At 42.0% G+C, this 16,383-nt stretch overlaps 3 protein-coding genes across 5 annotated transcripts; 2 read left to right on the forward strand and 1 right to left on the reverse strand.

Moving 5' to 3' along the window:
- Nucleotides 1-920: 920 nt before the first annotated feature.
- Nucleotides 921-6,257, forward strand: LOC147307239 (transmembrane protein 151B). 2 transcript variants are annotated; one of them, XM_086275442.1, is made up of 3 exons: nt 1,440-1,539; nt 3,764-3,815; nt 3,989-6,257. In XM_086275442.1, the coding sequence occupies exon 3, from the start codon at nt 4,067-4,069 to the stop codon at nt 5,588-5,590; it is 1,524 nt and encodes a 507-aa protein (XP_086131568.1). In that variant the 5' UTR covers nt 1,440-1,539; nt 3,764-3,815; nt 3,989-4,066; the 3' UTR covers nt 5,591-6,257. The 2 variants fall into 2 exon arrangements, with proteins under 2 accessions (XP_086131567.1, XP_086131568.1); XM_086275441.1 differs by lacking the exon at nt 3,764-3,815 and having other exon boundaries at nt 921-1,539.
- A 1,597-nt stretch (nt 6,258-7,854) lies between these two features.
- On the forward strand, nt 7,855-13,003 carry lrr1 (leucine rich repeat protein 1). Of its 2 annotated transcripts, XR_015126325.1 has the most exons (6): nt 7,855-8,392; nt 9,806-9,904; nt 11,108-11,360; nt 11,574-12,048; nt 12,149-12,529; nt 12,823-13,003. XR_015126325.1 is itself a non-coding variant. In XM_086273927.1 (5 exons), exons 1-5 carry the CDS (start codon nt 8,210-8,212, stop codon nt 12,402-12,404), a joined length of 1,266 nt encoding a protein of 421 aa, XP_086130053.1. In that variant the 5' UTR covers nt 7,855-8,209; the 3' UTR covers nt 12,405-13,003. The 2 variants fall into 2 exon arrangements, 1 of the variants encoding a protein (XP_086130053.1); XM_086273927.1 differs by having other exon boundaries at nt 12,149-13,003.
- Nucleotides 13,004-15,633, reverse strand: dnaaf2 (dynein axonemal assembly factor 2). Its single transcript, XM_086273925.1, has 2 exons — nt 13,612-15,633; nt 13,004-13,521 (listed from the first exon to the last, which is right to left on the reverse strand). The coding sequence occupies exons 1-2, from the start codon at nt 15,370-15,372 to the stop codon at nt 13,141-13,143; spliced, it is 2,142 nt and encodes a 713-aa protein (XP_086130051.1). The 5' UTR covers nt 15,373-15,633; the 3' UTR covers nt 13,004-13,140.
- Between the last annotated feature and the right edge of the window lie 750 nt (nt 15,634-16,383).

Consider the following 16,383-nt stretch of genomic DNA (forward strand, 5'->3'; position numbering starts at 1 on the left):
TTTCTACTTGGGATTTATGTTTTTTGTCTGATTTTGGATCAATTTTATTAATACAGTATGTCAAAATGAAAACATAACTGTAAATTCAAACACGTGAGGTTGTGCTGAAAACAATGATACCAAACAAGGCAAAGTAAATAGTTTTTAACGGTGAAATGTAGAGGAAACATCAAATGTAATGAAAAATGACCAATTATACCCTGGACCCCAGAGGGTTAATTTTTTTTTTTTAAAGTAATGCAATAGTTACTTTATAAGTAATTCATTACTTTTAGAATATTGTAACTCAGTTACCAACTCAGTTACTTTTTTGAAGAAATAATTAGTAACTATAATTAATTACTTTTTCAAAGTAACTTGCCCAACACTGCTTACCAATATAAATATCACTGAAAAATGATATGACATATATTAGTGGACATGCAAATGTCAGACTTTAATGTCAATTTTATTTCTATAGCACATTTGAATGCAACAAGGTTGAGCAAAGTGCTTTATAAGTTGGTCAAACCAAAAAAGATAAAACCGTAGATCGATCGAATTAATGGAATAAATATGGAATAAAAACAAACAAAAACAATAAAATGAGCTATATTGGTGGCGGGGTTAGCACAGAGAGACAGATAACCATTCACCATCCACAATCATAACATAAAAAAAACACATGGTACTCAAACTTAACCCAAGTTAAAAAAAAAAAAAAAAAAAAAAAAAGCGACCAGAGCAAAACAAAACACACAAGTAAAATATATGTGTCAAAAACAAAGACATAGCCTAACATATTAGAAAACCTAGCCTTATTGTAAGGCTGTATTTGTTGTTTGGTTAAAATGTAACTAGTTATAAAAACATTATAACTTGACTGACTTAAATTTCATAATTTCTAGAAGATTCTTTTGTCCTCAAATATAATGATTAAATAATAACAATTTAACGTATATATTTTGACAAATCTATTCTAAATCAATTAAAAAAAAAAAAAGAATGCATTTTTATTGTGAAGGACGCCGTTTGATCCTAACCGGAAATGAGTGCGGTCTTCTTTGTCGTCGTAAAACATTTCATACCAGCGTTTCGGATCCACTTAGTGCCTGCGTTAACAAATGCAGCGATGCCCCTTTTTTATGGTCTTTCTCAGGTAACTTCAGCTACTGACTTAGTACACTGACTGCATCATGGTTAACCTCTGCTGTCTCTGCTGCGGTGAACTCCCTGAACCCCGCCCCCCTCCTCCGGGAGCAGCGCGGGACTCCCGCTCCGCACAGCAGCAACATCAGCAGCAGCAGCCTGCTGGCTCCGGCCCAGACGCCTCGGGGCTGAGGGGGCCACCAAAGGGGGGAGCGAACGGAGCGCTATTAGGAGCGAAGCAAGTGAATAAAAAGGAGTGAGCTTCCAGTTTCTCTCGGACATGCGAAAAAGTGCAGCATGCTCTCATCCGATCAGGACTCTGCGGAGGACGCGGCGGCCAGCGGTCTCAATGATGTTGATGGAGAAGAGGAGGAGGAGGACTCACCGGCTGAGAGTGATGTCCCGGAGGAGGTAAGAGCAGACAGATGTAGTCATTATTTTTTCTTCTCTGATAACTTCCAGAAAAGTAAGTAGTAGGTAATAAAGAGCCATATGTTCATTGTTCAAATGTAGGAGGAAAAGCCACACAAAACATGCGGTTTTGTTTCATTACTGCCTTTTTGGTGCCCCGTGCAGTCATCTCTGTGCCATCACTTTCACCTGCAGCCAAACAGCATCATTGCTTCTTGAAATGTCACAATAGTTAATTTGACATAGTGGCAGCACACTCGAGTGATGTGGAAAAGTACTGTAACGACAAAAGCACAGATTATAGTCTTGCACAACACAAGTTTACATGCATGTGTCTGCATTAGTTCCTCCACGCCCTTGGTGTTTACTGTCATCGCGTAATTACTGTGCTTCTGTCTGCAGGGGGATGACTCTGACCACATTTCTGTGGTTGCAAACAACTTGTGCCTATTTTTCCCTTACATTTCCTGAGTTCAGCTTCCTGTAAACTGTCTCCATGACCAAGGATCTAGCATATATGAGTCAGCTTTTCTTTTTTATTAAAGGGTAACCTTTTTCAGATGTCGCACCTATGATGTCTGCAGTCACAAGGCTTGGGCCGCTTCAAAGTCCGCCCTCTCTGGTTCACAAGAACCGAATCCCTCATTTGCTCCACAAATAACTCAGGTGGAACCGACAGTGTAAGGCATCTCCACCCCTGTGGCAGTGCAGTAATGAATGGCTGGCTGTCAGCATAAATCCTTTCACTCCATAAAACACCAGAGGTAGTCAATGTGGAGGAATATCACCACGAGACAAAAACAAATTTAAGCATTTGAAATCAGGAATCTCAGATAATTGCTTGACAAAATGCAGTCAATTTAATTTCAGTAAATAGTCTGAGCTAAGGTTCTCTTTATGCACTCTGGAAGTTTTGACTGTTAGTGTTACTGATGAAATAGCATTCAGCCAGTGTGTTTGCTGAATAGGACTGTTTGACCGCTGCTCAGTTTTGCAAATGGGAGCACTTTATGTTTCTGTTTGGGCGCTCCGCTCCAAACCTCCCAGTGCTCCGCAGAGTGATGGATGGGTTTGTGACAAAGTGGTAACAAGAGAAGCTTTCAGGACATGTACTCAAGGGAGAGTGAAAAAAAAGTGGAAAAAAAGATACTTTTACCCTACTATTTCTTTGGGTAGCTAAAAGCTTTGAGATATATTTTATTCTTTACTAAGAACAGTATAGGCCAACTGCAAGTAGAATAAAATGGACATGTTCAAGAGAAGTACTAGTGCTTCATAACTGAAATTAACTGTGGTCCATCTATAAATTTTCTTAACTGCTTATCCTGTTCAGAGGTTGCGGAGGATGGAGTCTGTCTCAGCTGTTATGGGGCAAAATGAGGGCTGCAACCTGGACAAGCAGACACCTACGGCAAGTTTAGAATCACCCATTAACCTAACATGCAGGTTTCTGGAGGAAGTCAGAGTACACGGAGAACATACAGCTCCATGCAGCCTCACCCAGCTGGTGCATGTGAAGCCAGGACCTTCTTTGTGTGAGGAGACAGAGCTATGAGCCACTGTGAACCCACTGTGTTCAGTTACAGTCGACCTCTATTTACTTTAGCTGTAATTTAGCTGTTAATGCAACTAAAATGTGTTGTTTGGAGATGGAACAAACAAACTGCTTCCATTATTGATAACTGGTGGAACTTTGTTTTGCAAAATAGCATGAAAAAAGCTTGTATCCATGCCGACACTTCCATTAAGAGTCTTTCTTTCAGGAATAAATCTTGTTTCTCTCTCAACATCATGCAATACTTGATTTCTGCCACTTTATTTTTTACCTTTATTATGGTGATCTGATTTTTACGAATACACCTGACCTTACCTAAAAAGATCAGATGCTGTCTGCCGTTGTTATTTACATTTTTATCAGATTCTATCATAGTCATGTACACCATTGTTCTCTGTATGCTGCTGTTAAGCGGCTGTCTCTGTGCGCCCGCAGGCACAAACGTTTGTCTCCAGACTCAGAAGAGAATTAGAAAATAAGACTCTTTAATAAGCAGCCGCTATTATCCAGGAACAATCTACAGAAGGTGGTCCTCCACAGTAACCGGTGTAGGATCAAGAAAAAAGTTCCCTTGATCTGCTTAATTGCTCTCATAATTGCTCTTGTTTTTGATATGGTATTGCATATGATCCGGTTAACTCACTTGTACATGTTTTACTTACATTACAGTCCCTGCTGAATCCCAGTGTTCTTCCTTCAGTGTGATTTTCTCTGTGCTTAGGTAGGGAAAAAGCGCTTCGATTTATAGCTTAACCACTTTCATTTGCATTTCTGCTGCGAGCCTTAAAATCGCTGCCATGTTTAGCGGGTTCATTGCTTTAAGTGTGTTTTTTCATTACTCTCCCCTTCATTTCTTTTCCATCCCTTTCCCTCGCTCTCTCTTTCTCTCTGCAGCAGCGTCCAGTCAAGCAGTCCCTGGGTGCTTGCGTCTGTCGGGAGTCCCACTGGCGCTGCCTGGTGCTCTCCCTGCTCATGTACAGCTGCCTGGGTGCAGTGGCCTGGTGTAAGCTGACCCGGGTCACCAAGATAAGCTTCAACTCTGCCCTCACCTCCTCTTTAACATCCTCCTTTACCTCCTCCCTGCGGGGCGCCTCTGGGGTGGGCATCGGAGGACACGCTATGATCTACCACGACAGCCCCTGCTCGGACGGCCTCATCTACATCCCCCTGGCCTTCCTGCTCATGCTCTACGTGCTGTATATTGTGGAGTGCTGGCACTGCAGGGCCAGGAGCGAGCTGCAGTGCAAGGCAGACGTGGACAGCGTGTACGAGCGGGTGCTTCGGATGCAGCGGGCCCAGCCTTGCATATGGTGGAAAGCCATCAGTTACCATTTTGTCCGGCGGACACGACAGGTGACCCGGTATCGTAACGGGGATGCGTACACCACCACGCAGGTGTACCACGAGCGAGTCAACACTCACGTGGCCGAGGGCGAGTTTGACTACAGCCACTGTGGCATGAAGGATGTATCACGTGACCTTAGAGGCCTGGAGAGGCATCCAGCCATTCGCCTGCGCTTCACCAAGTGTTTCAGCTTCACCGAGGCGGGCCCAGAAAATGATTACCTCAGCCAGAGAGCCAGGTTCTTCTCTGAAATCGAAGGTTTGGATGATTACATGGAGGCTCGGGAGGGGATGCAGCTGAAGAATGTGGACTTCAGAGAAAACCTCTTAGCCTATGTAGACCCAGACAGCATGCCTTGGTACACTTCCCAGGTTGCCTTCTGGCTGGCAGCTCTGCTCATGCTTTCCTGGCCTCTAAGAGTGCTCACGGAGTACCGCACTGCTTACGTGCACTACCGCATCGAGAAACTGTTTGGGTTGGAGTACACCCACAGCAGCCCCTCCCCTCTAGATGAAGACAGGCCTGTGGGGAGAAATATTGGTTGCGTTATTCCCAGAGTTGACACGCTGGACAGCACTGAGATGGAGTGGCACATACGCTGCAATCGCCAGGTGATTCCCAGCTACTCTGAGGCGATGCTGTTAAACATGAGGACAGGGGCTTCTAATTCATTACAAGACACGTCTTCCTCTAACTGCCTTCTACTGGACAGCAGCCAGACTGCTGAGAGCTACGGAGCGCTCCAAAGCCAGGACGACTGCGAGCAGTGCAGCGAGCTGAGCGGACAAGGAGCTGGAGGAGGCAGGAGGAGGACGATCACCAGCTCCAGCTGCTCCTCCATCCTGTCCTGCCGCGGAGCGCTGTTCCACTCGCACCTCTCCTTGGACACTTCTCGCTTTTCCCTCTGCCGCATGTACGGCTCCCATCGAGGGAGTCGCAGCAGCAATCTGACGGAGCCCTGCTGCGCGGACGAGCAGTGCTGCCGGTCGGACTCCAGCCAGCTGGCGCTCAGCAACAGTCCACCAACGTACAGAGACGCACACTTCTTTCCTGTTCTCATTGTGCACCGGTCCGAGGGCAGCGAAGGCGGGAGGGAAGTGAGGCGCTACTATGTACGGAGGGGGTCATCCTGTGTGGAGACGGCCTTGTGAGACAGTGGTTAATATCAGATATGATGGAGGGTATGGTGGGGTTCATTGCTATGTGGATCAAATATGCACTTTTAGCAAGTTTCACAGTAAAAAGAAATTAAAACAAAAGGAAACCAAGAGTGTTAATTTATTTATTTTGAAAAAAGTTACAGATAGCGATAGCACTGAACTTCATCCACATCCTGTTGCTACACCAGGGAGTCTTATCTTGGAATTTTCATGTCTTTGCTGCATGTGTGTGTGTGGGTGGGTGAGGTACCTTTATGGTTACAGAGCGTTGATCCATTCAGAGGCACATGTAAGAAAAAGAGGTAAAATTTAAAAAGTTGCATGTTGTTGCAGACCATTTGAAAAATTAAGACACGCCAGGTTGAAGCCAAAGACTTTTTTTAATGTTATTTTTTATTGAGACCTAGAAAAAAACAATGTGGAACATGTGAACTGAAGACCGTGATGTGAATGTCTAAGTGAAAACAATAAAGGTGTCAAAATGTCTAAAATCCCAATGAATGTTATCACTAATAAAATGACTTTTTAATAAACTGTAACAAATATTATAACATGTGTGTCTGTGGGGCCCTCAAAGCACAAGATGAGAAAGAAAGGAGACAAAACAAGGAAACAAGATCTGAGTTAAGTTTTTTTTTTTTTCTCTGATCACATTGATCCAAAGCGACAATGTCACACACTCTCAGACTCACAGCTCACTGTTACGTCTCCTGTCCTTAACTGCAAGGGCACAAACTCTAAAGATAGAGTTGGGACTTCACTTCAAATAACACCAGAGGGACGAGTGGTACAAATGAAGCATATATTGATACAAAAATAAATTCAGCATGCCTTTTAGACTGGAGAGTTCATTTTCTGAATAGCAAGCTAAGTTTTTGATTCACTCTACTTTAAATTCACCCAGTCTTATTAGCATAGTAAGTAACTGCGCATTGTTAGAGACTTCAAAATGTTTTTCTAGAAGAATTTCTAGTAAAATTTGGGGTTCTAAGACTAAGATCTTTAACTGAGGAGAAAGATTTGATCCTTTTAAACTGGAAGTTATCAATCCTTTTATCTCATTCAACTCATGCAACTTATTGTAACAATTGGTGGATTCCCCCCCCCCCCCCCCCCCCAAAAAAAAAGAAAATGTTTAAATAGTGACATTCTTATTATCGAATGAACAATTTTTTTCTTTCATCTGCCTACTACAAAGCACCGTTGGTAATACTCCGTTTTCCACTTATTTTCAGAGGAGATTTTCTATTTTGAAGATTGTTACACATCAATATTATTCAATTAATATTAACCAGATTAATGTTTATAAACAAATTTACAATTTTAATGTAAAACCATTCTAAATTTGCACACTACAAATTGTAGTTTGAAAAGCACAAGGCCACTTAATATTTTATTTCATTTTATTTTATGTCAGGCATTTACATAATTTGCAAAAAGTCATTAGTAGGCTATATAAAATAACCTATATGTGTTATAGAGAGATCTTTGTTAAAATTATTATCATCTGAGAGGCTGATATTAGTTATTTGCCGATATATCTGTATCAGTATTTATAAGGGCCAAATAAATATGTTATTAGTATTGATGTTGCATAGTTTGTCCACTAGTGGCCACTCACACAACTGGAGGAAGGAACACATAAGCTGAAGTAACCAGTGATTTGTTGTGACAATAAAACCATTTTTAAATTCATTTTTATATTATCTTATTGAGGACTCATGAGTAATCTGTTTATGTTTAGTGTGTCTAAACACTGGCGGATCGCTTTTTAAAATCCCGAAAATATCAGCTAGTCTTAAAGATCCTGTACCAGTCAGGCGCTAGAAATTATAGGAATTTTGCGTTATACTTTGGCCGGAGTAATACAATAAATAAATATGGGCATTAATACCAAATCTGTAAAAATAATAAGTATTCATATCAAAGTATAAAATATTTGTAAAACCCAAGTAAAACTAAACATTTTCAAACAATAAAAACTACAAACTCCCAAACAAAAAGTCAAAACAAAATAAAAACTAGTAAGATAATATAAAAGTATAATAACTCATATTGGAAGATTAGAAAAAACTTTGGATAGCCTTAATTTTTACTTTTATATTCTGATCATAGGGTAGGAATTTGTTGTACAAAACACTAAAAAAATAAGAATTAAAGCACTTCTTAAGTCAAACTGGAGTACCAAATGAAGTGGTCGGTATGTGTACATGTTTATCGCGGGCTTGGTCTCGCGCCTCCCTGACGTCACTTCCCTATACACGCGAGGTTTGTGCTAACGGCAGCTAACAAACCAACTGACAGCCGAGAACGTTCACTGAGCTCTGTAGCTTAGTCAAATTAATGCGAGGAAAACCCAAGTGACTATCCCCGCGGTAGATGCCGGCTCATTTTTTCGTCAGCGGTTTAAATGCAGCTGCGGCTCTGTGAAAAAGGCTGGTCTGTTGTTGACATCCATAACGAGCACGGATGTGTCGCCAGCCTAACCACAAACGCTTCGAGCTAGCCTAACTTTCTCACGGAAGTTTTCCACCTGGTATGCTTTTCAAGCATTTGCTCACTGTGACGCGGCGTTAGGCCGGACTTAAGTCTGTTACTTAAGAGATTGCGATGAAGCTCCAGTGTGATGTCGAGGTGGTGAATCGGATGCTGCCGACGTTTGGGATGAAAAGTCGAGGCAAAGGGACGAGAGCAGTGCTCTCTATTGGAAAGCATTTGGACAAGACGACTCAGCGCAGCAACATCTACTTGATGATCTGCACAGCCAAAGACAGAGCCGGATCAAAGTACAAGGTATTTTACTCCTTACTTTAAAAGCTATTGTACAGCAAGTACTATCTGTTCAGTCTGGAGCTAATGTTTATCTCTGGGTGTGGTGCGTCTGTTTTTATTTGGTCCCTAAAGTAAGCAAATTACAAGATGATTAAAGCTAATTATTTTATTTAATTTACTCAATTTTTCAAAGTACATTTTAAGACCAGAAACGTGTAATTTAGTTCTTCTGGCGTCTGTTTGTTATGTCATGGATGGCATGAGAAGTGAAGTGACGCTATCCCATCATGCCTTGCTTTTCAGACACTCAGGGGGAAAAAGTAAATAAATATATAATGAAACCCAACGGCACGGCTCTAAAAAGTTAATAACTTACTAAATCGTGAAAACTATCAGTTGATCCGGCGACTCAGCATTGTTTAGAATATTTAATAAAGTAAAATATACTTGAAATGTTACGGTGTTGTGCCAAAAAGTGATCGCTGATGTTTATGTGTTTTTAAAATCTAATATCTTTCCTTAAGTTGATGAGTAGACTATAGTCAACTGGATTTAGTAAGGGGGTATATATAAAATAGAGAAATTACCTGTTTTGCTGCTCTCTTTATGACTCTGTTCTGTATTATAGTGGCCACCTACGATATCTTTATAGAACTAGTATGTTATATTTGTTACAATTTCTGCTCTCCTCTTGTTTAGACCTGTTTTGGTAAAAGGCATTTTTAATGTCAGTGACACTTTTTACCTGGATAAATGAAAGATATAGAAAAGCCACTTTGCCAAAAACATATGACATAATTTTTGACTCAAAGTGTATTTATATCATTAATGAGAGATATGTTTTAGATGTGTTTGACAGATTACACCCTAACAAGTCATTTAAGACAGTTTTAATACCAGTAATCTTTTTTTTCGCAAATACCAGAAAACCACTGCCTGTGCTGTTTATTGGTCAGTGAGAACACACAGACCTTTTCTTTTCATTTTCAAGCTCCAGCAGCTAATATATTAATCATTTAGTTTATTGATCTATGACCAGTTTTCATAGTGAGTTAAAGATTGGATCATTTTTCAAATAGAAATTCACTAGTTCCTGTGCACACACACTAAATGATATTTAAGAAAAAGAAAAAAAAAATCCCAAATTTACCTAAAGAACAAACAGGAAAATCTCACTGGAAAGTACTGCTGGAGTTAATCAGATCTGCCTTTTAAAATATTCATTATTTTTCCAATAGTGACCTAAACTGGAAACCCTCGTCATATTGTTTTCATTTTGTCAGCCTCTGATGTAAACGTTTGCAGCTGTTGTCACCTAGCTGTTGAATGTTGAAATTCAGTATTCCAGTCTTAACTTGCTTGATGCACCACCGCCCTGAAGTTGTGTAATGTTTTTTCCCACCGCTGAAATTTGACCATTTATTTCTCTTCTAGCTAAAAGGCAACATAGAGAAGTTCTTCACTTGGTTTGTGGAGGAAGGCAAGGCCACTGTGAGATTAAAGGAACCTGCTGTTGACATTTGCTTGAGCAAGGTATGACATAGAGCACACCGTGACTGCAGTCTTAGTAAAGAGTATACAACTAAAGACCCTGAATTAAATTAGAAGATGTATGTACATTACAAGAGTGAAACAAATTGTTTTGCATTAACTAACTGTCCAATTCCACTGTTACATGGTTGTTTATTGAGCTTTTAGTCAGCTAGTTAATAAAAGTTTGACTGTAACATGTAATTTTTACATTGTTTTTACATTTCTCACAGCAGAGTGATGTATTTTATGAGGATGTTTAAACTGTAATATTAGAAAAATACACAAAACCTGCTTCAGCCGCCTAAGCAGTCTTGTTTGAGTCTGTGTAATAGGAAAACTCAGAGGACAGAAGACACTTTGTTTGATTAACAGGCTGTTGTTGGATGTGCCTGGAATAGTCTTAGCCTTATTCTTTTAGTTGGTGTTCAGATTTCTGAGAACACTGAAGAATGAATATAAACACAGAATTCAAGCCAGCAAGTAGGCTTAGCTTACTTCCCTGTCATAGGATCATGTCACTGTATTAAAGCCCCCTCCCCGCTCACTAAGTACCTTGCTAAGAGTCTAATTTTGCATTGTAGTGCTGGCCCTTGGAATGGTTGTTCTCTTTGTCTGTCCTGGAAAAAGAACTTTATGTTCTCTGACTCATTTGTCAACCACAGACACACACACACACACACACACACACACACATACACACGTCAGTTTCAACCCCAGTTCATGCCATAGCAGAGAGCTTAGATGACTTATTGTTTGTTTTTCTTATGTTGCACAGCCCTCCGAGGTGTTTAACGCGTCACACTCTTAGAAAGCACACAGCTTCTCACAGGCTTTTAAATTGAGCAGGTAAACATGGAGAAATGTGTAAACCAAACCTCGGTTAACCTGCTTGGCCACAGTTTTGTAAACATTCTACTTCTCCTACAGTAAATGGATTAAATTACCTGTCAGTGCACTGTACAGGTGCACAAACCTGTCTCCAACTCCTCTATTTTCTATCCAACCGACAATCTCTCACTCCCAGCTGCATATAGTCCATCCTGTTCATTCAAAAGAAGTATGTCAGAGCATTCTAGGTCAGGGAATCTGGGTTAGATATTTCAGTGAATCTAGTCATGCACCACAGCGACCTTTGAGGAGCCGTGAAACTGCTGTTTCCTGTTAATCCACTGATCCAGAGTAACTGTATTTATCTATCTCTAGGCCGACTCCAACAGCTTGAAGAACTTTCTCTCGGCGGCTCGTCTGGCAGACAGAGGGAGTGACACGAGCAGCCTTCCTCTGTCCACACTGACTCCTGTTCGCGCCAGAGACGTAGAGCAGCCCAAGAAGAAGCTCGCTATCGTCTCCAAGAAGGATTACCCACTCACCTCCAACTTCCCTCACTCCCTGGAGCAGCTGCAGGTGTCGTACTGCAAACTGTCACGCGTGGACATGCGAATGCTTTCACTCAAAGGTAAATTGATAAATAAAATAAGTGAGTCAAGTTGGTTAAAGGTACCATGTCTCCTTGTCTATGCAAATCCAATAATAAATAGTTGGGTGTAGCTCCAAGTCACACATGGGGAAAAAGCCATTTCAAGACCCCAGACTCCTAAAAAGTGAAAATTTGTGTGTCAGAGTAGACTCTGCTCTCTAAGCTGAGGTGTTTCTGTTTGATTTTTTTCAGCTCTGCGCAAGCTAGACCTCAGTAACAACCATATCAAGAAACTTCCTGCCACCATCGGTGACCTCAGCTGTCTTTCCGAACTCATCCTTCACAATAACCACCTGGAAGCCTTCAGCGAGGCACTCTGTCTGTCCACCCTCCAGCGGACCCTCCAACACCTGGACCTCAGCCAGAATCGCTTACAGACGCTCCCTGCTCAGTTCTGCCAGCTCAGAGAACTCGTGAACCTTAAACTGGACGATAACGCACTCCTGTGTTTGCCGTTCCACATCGGCCGACTCTCGAAGCTGAGGTTCCTGTCCGCGGCACACAACCAGCTGACTGTACTGCCCGGTGACTTCCGCAAGCTGAGTCTAGAGAACCTGGACTTGTTCGGAAATCCATTCATCCAGCCCAACCCTCTGGACCACAAAATGCAGCTTACATTCCCACTTCCACTTCAGGAGTTGGCCTCCAGAGCCGTGGCCAATCTCAGGTTAGATTTACATGCTGCTCTGCATCCAGTTTAGACCTCACTGTGGTTCTCTAGCAAGTATAAAACTCATTAATCCTTTATTCTTTCTGTCACTTTACAGAATCCCATATGGACCTCACCTTATCCCTGCTCACTTGTGTCGGGACCTCAAAATAGCCAAGACCTGTTACTGCGGTTGCATCTGCATCAGTTTCTACATCAAGACTGCAGTGAGCATGAACCTCCACCAAGTCTCTCACACAGTTGTGCTGGTGGATGACATGGGAGGCACAGACGCACCGGTGGAGCAGCACTTCTGCTCGCTTTCCTGCTACTCCGAATTCTTAGACAACTCCCTCCAGAGAGGAACCAGATGAGGACGGAGACCTATTTGATCGAAAAACATTGCCGCCTAGAAACCTCTGTGCACGCGCATGTGTGCGCTGCAGTAGGTAGCATTGTGGGATACAGTCTAAGAGTACGTGAAGAGGAAGCTGCAGTGGTAAATGGCTTTGCCGTAGTTTCCTTATGCTGCCTTTGTGTGAAAAGACAATATTAAATTTGTTGTGTTTTTAAAAAGAGCTTCAAGCTGTTTGTTATATGCTTACATTTATGTTCTGAGGCAGTTTCCGTTTATCAAAATGGGCTCTGAGACAAGCATGAATATGTTACCTCTTGCTCCATCTGAAACAGAGTGGCACTTACTGTACGTTATGATAGCAGGCAGCACAAAACCTTGTGCTGCTGGCAAGTCTCTTAACAGTATTTTTTTTTTTTCCTTCCTTGTGTTTAAAGAGACTGCAGGTTCACCCACTGACCTACTTCCATCAGACAGGGGAATTACAAGATTAGATAAATTTCCTGAAAACAGTGCCTCAGGGTCAATGACTAACAACCAAAGGGAGGTGCTTTTTACTGTGCAAATGACCCACAATTTTTACATATGTGAAAGATTAAATAAAAGTATTCATTGTCATGTCTTAAGTACTTTATTCTGTTGGATCCAAATGATTTATTCCCCATTTTTGTCACAAGTTTGCATGAAATCAGCAAAAAAGGAACGTCAGGTTTTTAAAAATTACAAGCAATGTTTCTGCATCCTTCACAGCACCATCAGTCCAGCTCGTACATTAGAGTGTTTAGGAAGGTGAACCCAGCTGATGATGTATGATCACTGATTACTATCTCATTTCCATCCTTATCAATTTCCCTCAGTAATACAGGTGGAGGCTTGTTACGTTGTAAGACTGGTGAGATTTGCTCCGTCTGCAGGTCATCTTCATCCATTTCCTGCTTTGCTGAGCCTACAGTGACGTCTTCAGAGCAGAAGGTGACCCGCTGGCCCGATTCTCCTCCACTTGATGTCTTCACGTTACGTGTTGGATGCGTATCCTTGGACTTCACAACCCTCTCAGAAGTGTCGCACTCATCCATAGCTGTTTTTCTGGCTTCGTCACTGGATGTCTGGTTCTGAAATGCTGCATCTTGTTCCATCTGGCACAAAATTGATGAAAGAAGAGGAGAGAAAAATCAGTAGTTTGTAGAAACTTGTACCAACAAACTGAATTTTACAATTGATCTCACCTGCGCCTTTCCTGCTACATTTGCTTTTTTCTTTTCAGTCTTCTCTTGGATATCTGAAGGTTTCATTTTGGATGCCTCCTCCAAACTAGAGGCCAGATTTACATCTTCCTCTCTTATTGCACCATGGGATTGTTCAGTGGAGATTAAAATGTGCTGATTTTCAATCACAAGGCCCTCATCATCAGCCACTGGGCCTCTTTTCAGGGCAAAAGCTTCACACAGAGTATCATCATCCTCTGCTGCTCTGTCGCATCCACCTTCACTTGACTTCTCATCTTCATTCTGATTACCTTGTTTTGCCCATTGCTTCTCCTCTTTTAATTTGTCCTCCTCCTGCGCTTTTCTGCCTTCGTGACCTTCAGTTACTGTTTCCTCCTCCACATGTTCCTGGCCCTTCTTCCATTTTGCCTCATCTGCACCGATCGCCTCTTCCCTAATTTGTTCTCCTTTCTCTTGAACTCCGTCTTCCTCTTTTTCACTATTTTCCCCCCCTTTCTCCTGCATGGGATTTTCAGTTTGTCTTTCTTCCTTTAATTCAGCCCCTTTCTGTAGCTCCTGCTCCCTCTTCTCCCCTTCCCTGTTTTTCTGTTTGTCTTCTTCTTCAACCTCACTTTTGTCCTCCTCGCTCTCATCACAACTTGCACTCTTATTGTTGGCCATTGCTGGCCCTTCAAATAAATCAGGAGGCAAATTATGAGGAAGAACAGGCAGGGTGACGATGAGCTGTCCTCTCTGTTTGTTGAACTTGGCCTCTCCTTTGTCTTCATCCACGGGGTAGGCTAAATGTAGTTCCAATCTGTAGGCTGGTTTCTTGGTCTCCAGCAGCAGTTGCTTCTCTTTTACTTCAAGGCTTGTGTCTTTGACAGATTTTAGAAGAGGCAAATCAACAGTCACCACAATCTCTTTGGGCCTGGGGCTTTGGGCTGAGTCTCTAGAGCATCTAAAGTCCTGGAGATCAATAAGTGATCGATACTTTACTGTATAGTTCGGCTTGGTTGGCTCTCTGGTTTTCAGTAAGCTTTGAGGTTTAGAATCAGTACTGTTTTTTGTTGTTCTTGGTGCCTCTGTGGGCTTTGATTGTGTGCTCGGTCTTTCTTCATCTGGGTATGGAAAAGCAAGGGGGTCTGGAGGGTCTGAAGACTCCTTGGCTTTGAATCCAGGTATGGCTTTTCTTATAACACAGGGCTGTGGGGTGCCTTTGTATTTTGTTTTCATTTCTCTCATGTTCTTTTTGTCCAGAGTCACTTTAAAAGTGCCCTGGATTCCCTGGATAGCTATACTGTCCACCATTTCCAGAAAGCTCTTGTTTTTGCTTGCCATGCGGGTAGTGTCAGGGTGGAAAACAACATCATAAATCATCATTTTGTTACCTTTAGGATCTGTGTCCTGCCTCCCAGGGTGCAGACTGTGAGGCAAGGACCAACACTGACCTCTGCGGCCATTCTCCGACACAACCCACTTAGATGAAGGCTTCCCAACTTTATCACTGGCGCAAATGTTGATGAAACATTTCTGCTTGCCGTCCACGCTGGTTTTGATGGCCCTAAACGGTTCCGGGTGGATAAACTCGACGGTGTTGCCTCGCTCCTGCTCCAGGATTTTGATCCCTTCTTCGTACATTTTCCTGTTCTCGGGGTCTGATATTTCTTGGGTGTAATCCCGGAGCATTTCCCGGAATTTCTCGTCTTTGAAAGCTTTCGTAAACCTGTCGACTTCATATGCTGTCAAGTTGAGCTCTTTGAGCTTCTCTCCGAGCTCCATGCTGACACTGGGAGAACAGAAGCGCTAAGCTGAACGTAGCTCGGAGGACAGAAAATGGCCTCAAATTTCCGTGACTTTTAATCTTTGGATAAAATAAAGAGGTTGGATAAAATAAAGAGGTGAAATTCAAAACACATTTATCACCTGGTCTTACTAATGTGAAAGATACGCGATATATTTTTCTTCTTTAGGTCCAATAATAGACGGTCCAGCGACAGTGTAGCGGAAGCAACAGTTGTGTTGATGTAACTATAGCAACGACAGGCCGGCGCAACCAAAAATACCGACTGATAGGCCCCCCCCCCTTTTTTTTTTTTTTTACGGATTAAAGGTTAAAATCCAATAATAAACAATAATAAATGTCGTCATTTAACGAATGAATACCAAAAAAATGAAATATGAATGAGAATATGAGACACTTTTAAATCCCATATTTGGGAAATTATTTTGTTAGAGCAGGTGAAGTCATGATGAAATGTGCTAATAATATTAATATCATTATTATTTTATTATCTTTTTATTACTGTGTTACACAATGTGACAGCATGCGGTATCAAAGGCTCGCTATATCTGTCTTAATCAGTGTATTCAGTTTGTTGATGCCACAAGTTCCAACTATGGCAAAGTGCACTGCCTTCCCATCATTTTGCTTCACGTGTACATGTTGAAGGACCTCAGCTTCCTTAGGAAACTCAATGTGGACACTACTCTTCTTATAACAGCCTTTGTGCTGTTCTTTCAGTTCAGCCTGTTGTCAATGTAGACACCCTGGTACTCATCCAGTGTGCTGATGTCCTTGTGCTGAAATGTGCACCGTCTCTCTGATGTTATTTCCATTCAGAAGCTGATGATTCTTGCCAGACCACTCTATCCAACCAATGTGGAAGTATAAGAGTATTTCTGTACATGGCACGACTTGGAGTTGTACTGGAAGGCTCAGGTGTAGAAGGTGAACATGGATGGAGACAGCACACGCTCCCTGTAGAGTCCCCGTACTGCACATCACCAAAT

The sequence above is a fragment of the Aulonocara sp. 'chitande type north' Nkhata Bay genome, linkage group LG19, assembly GCF_057382095.1.
Source record: "Aulonocara sp. 'chitande type north' Nkhata Bay isolate Kocher_YH1m ecotype deep benthic linkage group LG19, A_spYH_male_GT1.1, whole genome shotgun sequence".
Classification (NCBI taxonomy): domain Eukaryota; kingdom Metazoa; phylum Chordata; class Actinopteri; order Cichliformes; family Cichlidae; genus Aulonocara; species Aulonocara sp. 'chitande type north' Nkhata Bay.

Coding starts and splice junctions, on each gene's coding strand:
- dnaaf2 (XM_086273925.1), bottom strand. CDS start 15,372: ATGGAGCTCGGAGAGAAGCTCAAAGAGCTCAACTTGACAGCATATGAA. Junction 13,522..13,611: donor ATGTAGCAGGAAAGGCGCAG/GTGAGATCAATT, acceptor ATTTTGTGCCAG/ATGGAACAAGATGCAGCATT.
- LOC147307239 (XM_086275441.1), top strand. CDS start 1,426: ATGCTCTCATCCGATCAGGACTCTGCGGAGGACGCGGCGGCCAGCGGT. Junction 1,540..3,988: donor AGAGTGATGTCCCGGAGGAG/GTAAGAGCAGAC, acceptor TTCTCTCTGCAG/CAGCGTCCAGTCAAGCAGTC.
- lrr1 (XM_086273927.1), top strand. CDS start 8,210: ATGAAGCTCCAGTGTGATGTCGAGGTGGTGAATCGGATGCTGCCGACG. Junction 9,905..11,107: donor TTGACATTTGCTTGAGCAAG/GTATGACATAGA, acceptor ATCTATCTCTAG/GCCGACTCCAACAGCTTGAA. Junction 11,361..11,573: donor GCGAATGCTTTCACTCAAAG/GTAAATTGATAA, acceptor GATTTTTTTCAG/CTCTGCGCAAGCTAGACCTC.